At 49.2% G+C, this 14,085-nt stretch overlaps 2 protein-coding genes across 7 annotated transcripts in view; one reads left to right on the forward strand and one right to left on the reverse strand.

Annotated features, from left to right (window-relative positions):
• Positions 1-6,624, forward strand: part of LOC308184776 (uncharacterized protein) — a 120,247-nt gene extending 113,623 nt beyond the window's left edge. For all 3 annotated transcript variants that reach the window (XM_080572313.1, XM_080572312.1, XM_080572311.1), the window contains exon 2: positions 1-6,624. This exon is cut by the window's left edge. In XM_080572313.1, the coding sequence (XP_080428439.1) occupies positions 4,425-5,540 (1,116 nt within the window). In that variant the 5' untranslated portion in view covers positions 1-4,424 and the 3' untranslated portion in view covers positions 5,541-6,624.
• LOC308184716 (zinc finger SWIM domain-containing protein 6) overlaps positions 1-14,085 on the reverse strand; it is a 228,049-nt gene that overhangs the window by 116,228 nt on the left and 97,736 nt on the right. The gene's annotated exons all lie outside the window — the stretch shown is intronic.

Genomic DNA, 14,085 nt, shown 5'->3' on the forward strand with positions numbered 1-14,085 from the left:
CCTTATTGCAATGCATCTCTTTGCTGTCATTATACAAATTATAATAGCATCCTTCCTTGCGCCAGGAGCCGCTCTGCTTGGCTGTGGGATCGACTGTGGAACGGACGCCCCTAGGTGCACCCCGAGCATTTTTTCCTCGGAGGGGTCTCCACTGTCAGCCACTCACCACGGGAGCAGACAAGGACCTCCTGAAGCCGCACACAAATTATTTTAGGTGATGTTTTCTTGTGGTATAAATGAGAAGTGCAAGAGGCCTCTTTGCGTGACTGTGTGACTGTGCTGTGCGAGTAAGAAGCAGTATCGCTGCGAAGAAACATTCCTAGCACTTAGTGGCTTGTTGACTGATGTAGATTCTAGTAAGCACGCTACTTTACAATCGTAGTTCTGCATGTGATTTTCACCCTGTTGCTTATTGTACCTTGCTTATTGCAGTGTCTGCAGTGATAGATAGAAAATCTATAGAAAGCATTTGGATGATTGAAAATAAAAAAGGGGGAATTATGGGAGAATTCGCAGGAAGCTTTGTGCTGTTTTGTGGGAAAGGAATTCACAGGTGGCTTCGTGCTGTTTCACACGTCCCTGAGTTAGAGATAATGAGGAAAACAGCGGAAGAACCAAAAACTTGAGCAAGGTCGAGATAAAGTAAATTGGCTACAGCGTTAAAGATGAGCTTTGGGCAGTGGCCAATTGCTGGCTGGCTCGAGGTGTGTGTCTGAGGGTCTCTAACCAATGGTAAGACGGATTCGGGCGCGTGGACAGCGTGTGGGGCTATGGGGAAAGTATATGTAGTGGTGAAAAATGGCAATAAAGGTCCTGCTGTTGAAGAGCCATCAGGAGTCCGTGTCGTGCGTGCCTTGAGAGTATTGCACCTTAATGTTGGAAAAACTCAAGAGTGGGGTATGTGAAGAGGTGCAAAAACAACAATAGGAGTAAGAAAAGAAGAGGGGGGAATTGTGAGAAACAAAGTTGTGTCTTTGCAGTAGAGAATTACTTTTCTGTATTCCAAGGTAGTTGTGTAGTCATAATAAGGAGAAATGCTAAGTAGATAAGCGGACAGTAGAAGGCCTCACTGTTCCAAAATAAGGTAGAAGCTTGAGAAAAACAGGATGAGCAGTGTGAGAACAGTAAAACAAAGATCACAAGTTCTCAAAACATAAGAAAGGAGAAATTAAAGGGTTGAAAAAAAGAAAAACTGTACCTATATGGTATAGAGGAGCGTCGAGTAGCTTGTGAACCTGTAGTACTCAGTCAATGAGGAAACGGGAGGTGATCAGGCGTCGGGTAATAGGGAATAAAAGGTTATGATTTGTTTACTAAAATGCACTCCTGATTGACAGGACACCCGCCATTGCAATCCCAAATAAAATAGCTTCACAGAAGATCCTGTCTGAAGAAAATACTTGAGATTTTTCTCACAGCGTTCATTACACAGTGGGCTCAAATGGGGAAACCTAATCGCCCAGGAATCCTGGAAGAGATCATGGACTGGCCGGAGGGCAGGGATTTCAGAGTACTGACAGAAGAGGTAGCCCGTGCTGAAGAGGCACCACCATATAATGAGTTGCCTGAAGACAGAAAGCAGTATGTGTTGTTCACTGACGGATCCTGCCGTGTGGTAGGGAGCCATCGGAAATGGAAAGCTGCTGTGTGGAGTCCACACGACGAGTCGTGGAGGCCATGGAAGGGGAAGGTGAGTCGAGTCAGTATGCAGAAGTAAAAGCCATACAACTGGCCCTAGAGATTGCCGAAAGAGAACAATGGCCAGTGCTGTATCTCTACACTGAGTCATGGATGGTGGCAAATGCTCTGTGGGGGTGGCTGCAGCAATGGAAACAGAGCAACTGGCAGCGCAGAGGTAAACCTATCTGGGCTGCTACCCTGTGGCGAGATATTGCTGTCCAGGTAGAAATCCTGGCTGTAAAGGTACGTCATGTAGATGCTCACATGCCCAAGAATCGTGCCACCGAAGAACATCAGAACAACGAAGAAGTGGATCGAGCTTCGAAAATTGACGTGGCTCAGGTGGACCTGGACTGGGGACGTAAGGGTGAGCTGTTTGTAGCTCGATGGGCCCATGAAACATCAGGACATCTGGGGAGGGATGCCACATACAGATGGGCTCGTGATCGAGGGGTGGACCTGACCATTGAGGCCATCACACAGGTTACCCATGAGTGTGAGACCTGTGCTGCAATCAAACAAGCCATGAGGGTAAAGTCTCCCTGTAATAGGGGGAGATGGCTTGGACTTCGATATGGTGAGGCCTGGCAAATTGACTATATTGGACCACTCCCACAAACCAAACAAGGCAAATGTTACATACTTACCATGGTAGAAGCAACTACTGGGTGGCTGGAAACATCCTGTAAACCATTCCACAGCCCGAAACACAATCTTGGGCCTGGAAAGACAAGTGCTGTGGCGTCATGGTACACCAGAGAGAATTGAGTCTGACAATGGGAGTCATTTCCGAAAAAAAAATTGCTCACCTCCTGGGCCAAGAGACATGGCATTGAGTGGGTGTATCACATCCCTTATCACCCACAAGCCTCTGGGATGGTTGAGAGGTACAATGAACTGTTAAAGACTATGTTACAATCATTGGATTCTGGGACGTGGAAACATTGGGACATAAATCTACCAGAGGACACTTCACAGAATCACAGAATCGTCTAGGTTGGAAGAGACCTCCAAGATCACCTAGTCCAACCTCTGACCTAACACTGACAAGTCCTCCACTAAACCATATCACTAAGTTCAACATCTAAATGTCTCTTAAAGACCTCCAGGGATGGTGACTCAACCACTTCCCTGGGCAGCCCATTCCAATGCCTAACAACCCTTTCAGTAAAGAAGTTCTTCCTAATATCCAACCTAAACCTCGCTGGCACAACTTTAGCCCATTCCCCCTCATCCTGTCACCAGGCACGAGGGAGAATAGACCAACCCCTACCTCGCTGCAGCCTCCTTTAAGGTAACACTTGGCTACTTAACAACAGGGGTCTGACAGCCGTCCTGGTCCTGCTGAAACAAACCCCCTACACACTGTGGAAGAAGCTAAATCCCTGTAGTGCATGTAGGGAAGTGGCTGGGATTGTCTTCGCCCAAGGACCAGGGTACACCTGGTGGGTAATGCAAAAGGATGGGGATATAAGGTGCGTGCCTCAAGGAGATTTAACCTTGGAAGAAAAATAATCTGTAATCTAAGTTATGTGTTGTAGGAGGACACTGCAGAACCAATGACAGGTCAACTTTGCAAGGAACCAGGCAAGTGTAGCAGTGACTTGAGCTAAGCTGGTGTTGGCATCAAGAAAACCAACTCCGCCTGCCCTGAGTGACCACTTTGACAGATGAAGCTGAATCCACCAACAGTTCTTATGAACAATTTGGGGAAAGGCCTATGGAATGAAAAAAAGTACAGACCTATAAATACTTTAATGGACAGAGAACAATGGTGATGAGAATATCTATATACTAAAGTATGTGGGACCCGAGTGTGACACAAAGGTTATGGAATAAGGGGTGGAGGTTGTGCTGGGTCTGTCTGGGATGGAGTTAACTTTCCCTGCAGCAGCCCACATAGTGCTGTGCTCTGCACTCGTAGCTAGAACAGCACTGGTATCATTCCAGTGTTGTGTCTATTGCTGCATAATACTGGCACAGCATCAGGACTCCCTCCAAGCCCCCAAGAGCCAGCAGGCTGGGGGTGGGCAAGTGATGGGGAGGAGACATCACCAGGGCAGCTAACCTAAACCAACCAAAGGGATATTCCATACCACATGATGTCACACTCAGCAATAAAAAGGGGGGCTCTCGTGGTGGAAGGGCCTGTCCTCCCGAACAACTGTTACGTGTTTTGAGGCCCTGCTTCCCAGGACGTGGCCGAACATCACTCGTTGATGGGAAGTAGAGAGTCACGCGTTGATGGGAAGTAGAGTACCTTTTTTTCCTCTCTGTGCTTCCGCGTGGCTTTTTTTTTCCTCTCCCTTTTCCCTTTAATTACATCATCCTTATCTCAAACCTTGAGCTCTTTGCTCGCCGAGGCGATCGGCTCCAGGGCAGACGTGTTCTGCAGCGGAGTGGCGGATCGAGGCGGGCAGAGCTTTTTTTCGGCATCCAGGCCACTCGAAGCAGCCGAGGGAGCTGCCAGGACCCGGCAGCCCTCCCGAGGCAGGCTGACGAGGCGTAGGCGGAGCCAGCAGCGCCCCGTCCCCTGCCGTTCAAAATCAGCCCCTAGGGAACGCGAGCGACTGGGAGTGCGGCGACCAAGACGGGCATACAGGGCGTGGCGCGTCAGTAGGGCGGGGCGTGGCAGTTCGCGCAGGCAGGGCGAACTGGGAGAGCGAGTAGGGAGGGCCCCTCGCCGCTCTTTTGCAGCGGTCTTTCCCAACGGTGCTTGTAACCTGTTCGCGAAGAGCCAGGCCATGGTAAACACCGGGCAGAAAACCATGGCCTCCGCATCTCTCGCGGCCTCTCCAGCCACAGTCACCGATGTGGCTACTCAGACAGAGGGCTCGGGGAAACACGCGGCCGTCCAGGTCTTGGGCTACAGGTTGTGCCCAGGTCTTCTGTTGGTATCTGACAGCAGCAGTGGGGGGTATGCCTGTGGGAGGTGTGCCCAGGTTGAAGAGCTGCTCAGCCAGGTAGCGGAGCTTCGGGAGGAGGTGAGCAGGCTCAGGAGCATAAGGGAATCGGAGAAAGAAACTGAATGGTGGAAGTGTACTCTACCCTATCTGAGACAGACTCACGAGCCTGCCACAGCACAAGTGTCTCCTGCTACGCAGAAGACAAAAGTTCCCTCATCCCGCCAGGCAGTAGGAGGAGACCTAGGCCAAGGGGGGGAATGGAGGCAGGTTCCTGTTCGGGGTGGTAGGCGAGCCCTGTCCCTGCCCACCTCACCTTCCCATCTACCCTTATGTAACAGGTATGAGGCTCTAGAACACGACAGTCAAAACAACAATGTAGACCAAAGTGCGTCCCAGTTGGAGAGGATGCCTAAGGCAAGGCAACCTATCTCCCCCATCACTACATCTTCTGTCAAAAAAGAAAGAAGGGTTATTGTCATGGGGGACTCCCTTTTGAAAGGGACAGAGGGCCGAATATGCCGACCGGACCCAACCCACAGGGAAGTCTGTTGCCTCCCTGGGGCTGGGGTGAGAGACATTGCTAAGAAAGTCACTCGCCTGGTACTGCCCACGGACTACTACCCGCTACTGGTCTTTCAGGCTGGTAATGACGACGTAGCAACGAGAAGTGCGAGAGCGATCAAAAGGGACTTTACGGCTTTGGGGCGACTACTTAAAGGATCAGGGGCACAGGTTGTGTTTGCCTCTGTCCTTCTGATAGGGGGGATTGAGGCTGACAAACAGACTCGTCACATTAACACGTGGCTTCGGGACTGGTGCAACCGGCAGAACTTTGGGTTTTTCGATCATGGGAAGGTCTACGCGACTCCAGGCCTGCTGGCACCAGATGGGATGCACCTCACTCAGAGGGGGAAAAGGATTTTTTGCTCAGGAGTTAGCGGGGCTGATAGATAGGGCTTTAAACTAGAGTCGAAGGGGGAAAAGGATAAAACCAGGCATGCCAGTGATAAGCTAAGGGATGGTGTGCTAGAATCAGAGGGACTGTGTGCTGGTAAGGTCCTTCGGTCTGCTCCACAAGGTGCTGTGAGCAGGGAGGCGCATTTGAAGTGCTTCTACACAAATGCACACAGTATGAGGAATAAAATGGATGAGCTAGAAGTCTTGGCCCAGTCCCACAGCTACGACATCATCACCATAAGCGAAACCTGGTGGAATGAGTCCTGTGGCTGGTGTGTTACAATAGATGGTTACAGGCTCTTCGGGAGGGACAGGAAGGGTAGGCAAGGTGGGGGGGTGGCGATGTATGTGAAGCATGGCCTGGACTGTGTGGAACTTGCAGTTGGCGATGGCAAAGTTGAGAGCCTCTGGGTAAGGATTAAGGGACGAACAAATAAAGGGGATGTCGTTGTGGGAGTCTGTTACTGACAACCCGGCCAGGACGACAACGCCGATGAATTATTCTTTGCAGAACTAAGAGATGACTCGAGATCAACTCCCCTTGTCCTTATGGGGGATTTCAACCTGCCAGACGTCAACTGGGATCACCACACGGCCGACACGAGCAAGTCCAGGAGGTTCATAAAGCACCTAGATGATAACTTCTTGGTGCAGGTGCTAAGGGAGCCAATTAGGAAAGGTGCACTCCTAGATCTGTTGCTGGAGAACAGAGAGGGTCTTGTGGGGGACGTGGCAATTGGCGGCCGTCTCGGTCATAGTGACCATGAAGTGGTTGAGTTTAGAATTTCTGGCGACAGAAGGAAAACTGCCACCAAAACTTCAGCCCTGGATATGGGGAAAGCAGACTTCAGGCTGCTCAGGGAACTAGTCAGCAAGGCCCCCAGGGAAACTGCTTTTGAAGGCATTGGCGTCCATCAGTGCTGGTCAGTCTTCAAGCACTGTCTCCTAAAAGCACAAGATCAGGCAATTCCAAATATTGGAAGTCAGGCAGGCGGGGCAGAAGGATGGCCTGGCTGACCAGGGATCTTTTACTGGAGCTTAGGCGAAAAAAGAAAGTGTACAGCTGCTGGAAGGAGGGTCAGGCGACGAGGAAGGAATACAGGGATGCTGTTCGTGTTTGTAGGGAGAAAATTCGTGTGGCCAAAGCCCAACTAGAGTTGAAGCTGTCCAAGTCTGTGGGAGAAAATTAAGAAATTGTTTTTAGATATGTGAACAGAAAAAGGAGAACCAAAGAAAACATAGGTCCGCTACTAGGTGGGGAAGGTCTCTTCACAGACAATGACATAGGCAAAGCAGAGACGTTTAACGCCATCTTTGCATGTGTCTTCAACACTGATGATGGGCTTTGGGACCCCGGGTACCCTGAGCTGGAGGACCATGATGGTGGGAATGACAAACTCCCAACCGACCCTGAACGTGTGCGGGATTTGCTGCTCCACCTGGATCCATACAAGTCCATGGGTCCGGATGGGATTCATCCCAGGGTGCTTAGAGAGCTGGCTGACGTCATCGCGGGACCTCTCTCAATTATTTTTCAAAGGTCTTGGGAATCTGGAGAGGTCCCAGTAGATTGGAAGCTGGCAAATGTTGTGCCAGTTTTCAAGAAGGGCAAGAAAGAAGACCCTAGCAATTACAGGCCTGTCAGTCTCACGTCAGTGCCTGGTAAAATTATGGAGAGGATGATCCTTGAAGTTACTGAAGCGCACCTGGGGGACAATGCAGCCATTGCTCCCAGCCAACATGGGTTCACGAGGGGTAGGTCCTGCCTAACAGATTTGATTTCCTTTTATGATAAGATCACCCATCTAGTCGATCAAGGGAAACCAGCTGATGTGATCTTTTTGGACTTCAGCAAGGCTTTTGACACAGTTTCCCATAGGGTCCTACTGGACAAAATGTCCAGCATACAGCTAAACAAAAACATCATACAATGGGTGAGCAATTGGCTGACGGGCAGGGCTCAAAGGGTTGTGGTAAATGGGGCCACATCAGGCTGGCGGATGGTCACTAGTGGGGTCCCTCAAGGCTCCATTTTAGGGCCAGTCCTCTTCGATGTTTTTATAAATGATTTGGATGTAGGACTAGAAGGTGTTTTGAGCAAATTTGCCTACAACACCAAACTTGGAGGAGTTGTGGACTCGGATGAGGGTGGAAAGGCCTTGCAGAGAGATCTGGACACATTGGAGAGATGGGCGATCACCAACCACATGAAGTTTAACAAGAGCAAGTGCCGGGTCCTGCACCTGGGACAGGGCAACCCTGGCTATACGTACAGACTGGGCGACGAGACACTGGAGAGCAGCCCTGCAGAGAGGGATCTGGGGGTTGTGGTTGACAGCAAGCTGAATATGAGCCAGCAGTGTGCCCTGGCAGCCAGGAGGGCCAACCGTATCCTGGGATGCATCAAGCACGGCATCGCTAGTCGGTGGAGGGAAGTGATTGTCCCTCTCTACTCTGGGCTGGTGCGGCCTCACCTCGAGCACTGTGTGCAGTTCTGAGCACCACAGTACAAAAAGGGTGTGAAACTATTGGAGAGTGTCCAGAGAAGGGCTACAAAAATGGTGAAGGGCCTAGAGGGGAAGACGTATGAGGAGTGGCTGAGGTCACTTGGCCTGTTCAGCCTGGAGAAGAGGAGGCTGAGGGGGGACCTCATCGCAGTCTACAACTTCCTCACGAGGGGGAGTGGAGGGGCAGGTGCCGATGTATTCTCCTTAATCACCAGTGATAAGACCCATGGGAATGGTGTCAAGCTGAGGCAGGGGACGTTCAGGCTAGACATCAGGAAGAGGTTCTTCACCAAGAAGGTGGTTGGGCACTGGAACAGGCTCCCCAGGGAAGTAGTCACTGCACCAAGCCTGTCGGAATTTAAGACGCATTTGGACTGTGCACTTAGTCACATGGTCTAAAATTTTGGGTAGACCTGTGTGGTGCCAGGAGTTGGACTCAATGATCCTTATGGGTCCCTTCCAACTCGTGATATTCTATGATTCTATGATTTGTGTCGTATTTTCTCCCCCTTCCTTTTTGAGGAGGGGGTGTGAGAGAGCGGCCGTGGTGGAACTCGGCTGCCCACCTGAGTAGAACCACCACAGGGTGCACTCAATTCCCTCGATCAAATCATCAAGAAATATATTAAAGACATTGGGCCCCAACACCAACCCCTGGGGAACACCACTTGTGACCAGTTGCCAGCTGGATTTCACTCCATTCACCACCACTCTCTTGGCTCGGCCGTCCAGCTAGTTTTTAACCCAGCAAAGAGTGTACCTGTCCAAGCCATGGGCTGCCAGCTTCTCCAGGAGAATACTGTGGGAGACCGTGTCAAAGGCCTTGCTGAAGTCCAGGTAGACTATGTCAACGGCCTTTCCCTCATCCACCAGGCGGGTTACCTGGTCATAGAAGGAGATGAGGTTGGTCAGGCAGGACTTGCCTTTCATGAACCCATGATGACTGGGCCTGATCCCCTGGTTGTCTTGCACATGCTGTGTGATTGCACTGAAGATGATTTGTTCCATCACCTTTCCTGGCACAGAGGTCAGGCTGAGAAGCCTGTAGTTCCCCAGGTCCTCCTTATGACCCTTCTGATAGTTGGGCGTCACATTATCAAGTCTCCAGTCACCCGGGACCACTTCGGATGACCATGACCACTGACAGATAATGGAAAGAGGATCGGCAATCATATCCGCCAATGCCCTCAGCACCCTCAGGTGAATCCCATCTGGCCCCATGGACTTGTGACAGTCCAAGTAGAGCAGCAGGTCTCTAACTGTTTCCACCTGAACTATGGAGGGTTTCTTCTGCTCCCCATCCCAGACTTCCAGTTTGGGAGGCTGAGTACCCTGAGGATAAGTGGTCTGACTGTTAAAGACAGATGTAAAGAAGGACATCTTATGGTTGGGGTCTAATGCAGGCTGCCCAGTCAAGAGGAGCCTATTGATGAAGCCTTCTTGCTCCAAATACAAGAAGCATTGAGCTCACAGGCTCTTATCCTCCTGGGGGATTTCAGCCACACAGATATTTGCTGGGAAAGCCACATGGTGGGAAGTAAGCAATCCAGGAGACTCCTGGAGTCCATTGAGGACAACTTCCTGGTCCAGGTATTAGATAAACCAACCAGAGGAGAAGTGTTACTGTACTGTTACCAGTGCGAAAGAGCTCATTAAAGACATTAAGACTGGAGGAAGCCTGGGTTGCACTGAGCACATCCTTGTTGAGTTTGTGATTTCGAGGTATATGGGCCTGACTAAGAACAAAATCAGGACCCTGAACTTCCGAAGAGTGAACTTCCAGCTGTTTAAAGAATTAGTGGATGAGATCCCATGGGACACAGTCCTTAGGGACAGAGGATCTGATCAGAGCTGGCAACTCTTTAAGGATATTTTCCTTGGAGCGCAAGAACTCTCTATTCCCATATGTAAGAAATCAAGCAGGGAAGGTAGGAAACCGGCATGGCTGAATAAGGATCTGGTGGTCAAACTTAGGCAAAAGAAGGAAATGCACAGATGGTGGAAACAGGTCTGTGTGCCCTGGAAAGAGTACAGAAATGCTGTCAGGGATGGATGTGATCAGGAAAGCCAAGGCACAGACAGAACTAAACTTGGCAAGGGATACGAAGAATAACGAGGGGTTCTACAGGTACGTTGGACACAAAAGAAAGACTAGGGAGAGTGTAGCATCTCTGACAAATGAAGACAGAGAACTGGTAACGACAGATGCAGAGAAGGCAGAGGTACGTAACAAGTTCTTTGCCTCAGTCTTCACTAGTGGTCCAGCTTCCCACATCTCTCCTGTCCCTGAACCTCTAGGCAGGGGCTGGTGGAGCGGAGTCCCTACCACTGTAAGCAAACAGCAAGTTTGGAACCTCCTGATGCAACTTAACAGCTACAAGTGTATGGGCCTTGATGACATGCATCTCAGGGTCCTGAGGGAATTGGCTGATATAGTTGCCAAGCCTCTCTCCATCATATTTGAAAAGTCCTGGCAGTCAGGCGAAGTCCCTGGTGACTGGAAAAAGGGAAACATCGCTCCCATTTAAAAAGGGTAGAAAAGAAGACCCAGAGAGCTACAGACCAGTGAGCCTCACTTCTGTGCCTGGGAAGATCATGGAACGAATCCTCCTGGAGGCAATGTTAAGGCACATGCAGGACAAGGAGGTGATCCGGGACAGGCAGCATGGCTTCACCAAGGGTAAATCATGCCTGACCAATCTGGTGGCCTTCTACAATGGAGTGACTGCATCAGTCGACAAGGGAAGACTGATCGATGTCATCTACTTGGACTTCCGTAAGGCCTTTGACACGGTCCCACATGGTATCCTAATCTCTAAATTGGAAAGATATGGATTTGAAGGGTAGCCTATCCGGTGGATAAGGAATTGACTTGATGGCTGCACTCAGACAATAGTGGTCAATGGTTCTATGTCTAGGTGGAGGCCAGTGACGAGCAGTGTCCCTCAGGTGTCTGTCTTGGGATTGGTGCTTTTCAATATCTTCATCAATGATGCAGACAATGGGACTGAGTGCACCCTCATCAAGTTTGCAGATGACACCAAGCTGAGTGGTGCAGTTGATACACGTGGTGGTTTTACTCAGGTAGGCAGCCGAGTTCCACCACGGTCGCTCTCTCACTCCCCCTCCTCAAAGAGGAAGGGGGAGAAAATAAGACACAAAGAGCTCAAGGTTTGAGTTAAGGATGATTTAATTAAAGGGAAAAGGGAGAGGGGAAAAAAAAAAAGAAAGAAAAAAAAAGCAAAGGCTGCACAGAAGCACAGAGAGAGAAAGAGAAAAAAAAAAAAAGTTACTCTCTACTTCCCATCAATGAGCAATGTTTGGCCACATCCTGGGAAGCAGGGCCTCAATACATGTAGCAGTTGTTTGGGAGGACAGACACTTCCACCACGAGAGCCCCCCCCCCCCCCCCCCCCCCCCTTCTTCCCCTTTTTCACTTTTTAATGCTGAGTGTGACAGCATATGGTATGGAATATCCCTTTGCTTCGTTTAGGTCAGCTGTCCTGGTGATGTCCCTTCCCCATCACTTGCACACCCCCAGCCTGCTGGCTCTTGGGGGCTTGGAGGGAGTCCTGATGCGGTACCAGTATTATGCAGCAATAGACACAACACTGGAATGATACCAGTGCTGTTCTAGCTACGAGTGCAGAGCACAGCACTGTATGGGCTGCTGCAGGAAATGTTAACTCCATCCCAGACAGACCCAGCACAATACAACACAAGGAAGAGATGCCATTCAAAGGGGCCGGGACAGCCTGGAGAAGTGGGCCCATGTGAACAGCATGAGGTTCAACAAGTCCAAGTGCAAGATATTGCACTTGGGTTGAGGCAATCCCAGACATGACTGCAGACTGGGAGAAGAACTCACTGAGAGCAGTCCTGTGGAGAGAGACTTGGGAATTCTGGTGGACAAAAGGCTTGACATGAGCCAGCAGTGTGCGCTTGCAACCCAGAAGGCCAACTATTTCATGGGCTGCATCAAAAGAAGCATGGCCAGCAGGTCGAGGGAGGTGATTGTCATTTAACAAAATTCATGAGCTCTTTTATGCTCTTTTTGCACAGAAGAGCAGACCAAGAGATGAGGCTACTTAGAGAAGAAAAAAAAAAAAAAGGAAAAGCTTGTTTTGAGACCTAGGTGGTGTTCAGTGAGCAAGACCTACAGAGGTCACATCCTCTTACTCAACTTTAAGTTGGTAACCAAAATCATATCCTCTGTCTTTAACAGTCATGTAAATAAATTTGCAGGTCTGCCAGCTAGAATGTATTCAGACTACTATACTACTTGGCATATATGATCACTGTGTAGAGTGAAAAAACACCTCTGCTTCATCTTGCCTACCACAAGGCTGTTAACAACAACACATTCTTATGGTAATTCCCAGCTGTGCCCATTAGCTATTTTTTCCGCAACTTAGATCAGTCGTTGCATTTTTTTCCCCATGACAAGCAAAAGTCTAAACCATGTTTACCTCAGTCACATTTTGTCTTTTAAGATGTGGTTTTACTTTAAGACAGCAAAGCAGTATCTTACATTCAGTTATGTCTGAACTTTGAAGCACTCTAAAAACAGATCAACAATACACTTTGAAATTATTTTGAAGTCAAAACGTTGTATACCACCACTCATAATCACAGAATCACAGAATGGCCGAGGTTGGAATGGACCTCTGAAGATCATCTAGTGCAACCCCCCTGACAAGCAGGATCACCTAGAGCACATTGCGCAAGATGGCATCCAGGTGAGTTTTGACTATCTTCAGAGGAGACTCCACAACCTCTCTGGGAAACCTGCTCCAGTGCTCTGTCACTCTCACAGTAAAGAAATGCCCTCTCATATTCAGACGGAACTTCCTGTGCTTCAGTTTGTGCCCATTGCTAAGCCTGAAGCTAATGCTAACAGCATATTTATAAACCAGACAAACATCAATTTAAAAAAGAAAATACTTACTTAGAGCACCTGTCCTGGTTTCAGCTAGGATAGAGTTAATTTTCCTCCTTGTAGCTGGTAGGGTGCTATGTTTTGGATTAGGATGAGAAGAGCGCTGATAACATGCTGATGTTTTAATTGTTGCAGAGCAGTGTTTACACCAGGCCAAGGACTTTTCGGCTTCTCGCTCTGTCCTGCCAGTGAGCAGGCTGGGGGTGCAGCAGGAGCTGGGAGGGGACAGACCCAGGACAGCTGACCCAAACTGGCCAAAGGGGTATTCCATACCATCTGACGTCATGCTAAACAATATATAGGGGTGGCTGGCCGGGGTGGGGGGGCCGGCTGCTCGGGGATAGGCTGGGCATCAGTTAGCGGGTGGTGACCAATTGCATTGTGCATCACTTGTTTTGTACACACTATTATTAGTAGTACTATCATCATCATTATTATTATTGTTTTCTGTCTTTATAAACTGTCTCTATCTCAATCCACAGGCTTCATTTTCCTGATTCTCTCCCCCATCCCAGAAAGGGAGGGGGGAGTGGGGAGGGTGAGCGAACGCCTGTGTAGTGCCACAAGTTTAACCCGGCCACAGTCCTTTTTGGCGCAAAACGTGGCGCTCGAAGGGTTGAGACAACAGATCTGACCAGAGTGTGTTAAACCAAAATTGGTATAAGTATTAGACCTGCTTAATAGTTGCTAGTCACAATGTTGATTCCTTTGATCTCAAGTCTGCTGTGCCTGTTTTCCAAATTGAGTTATATAGCACATTACTTACTGTATGTGCTCCCTGTTGTGCTGTTTATCCTTTCCAGGGCCTGGTTTAAGATCATTATGTTACTGTGCGGTGTAACACTGGCTTATGATATGATGAAATTGCTGGTCATGAGACTAACCCGGTATTTGTACTCAGCACTGTCGTCGACTCTGTACTTTGGAAACCATATCTCGGAAACTATTAACAATTACACCTTTTATCTTTTTTCTTCAGGGATCCAATCTATGGAGGGGATGGGGCGAGATGCATGTTGTTATTGTTATGTCTCCTGAATGCGCTTCAGGCTTTGTTTAAGGTTAAACAGCTACTTAAGTATGCCATCCAGAGATC

Source organism: Anser brachyrhynchus (assembly GCF_964034855.1).
Source record: "Anser brachyrhynchus genome assembly, chromosome: W".
Lineage (NCBI taxonomy): Eukaryota > Metazoa > Chordata > Aves > Anseriformes > Anatidae > Anser > Anser brachyrhynchus.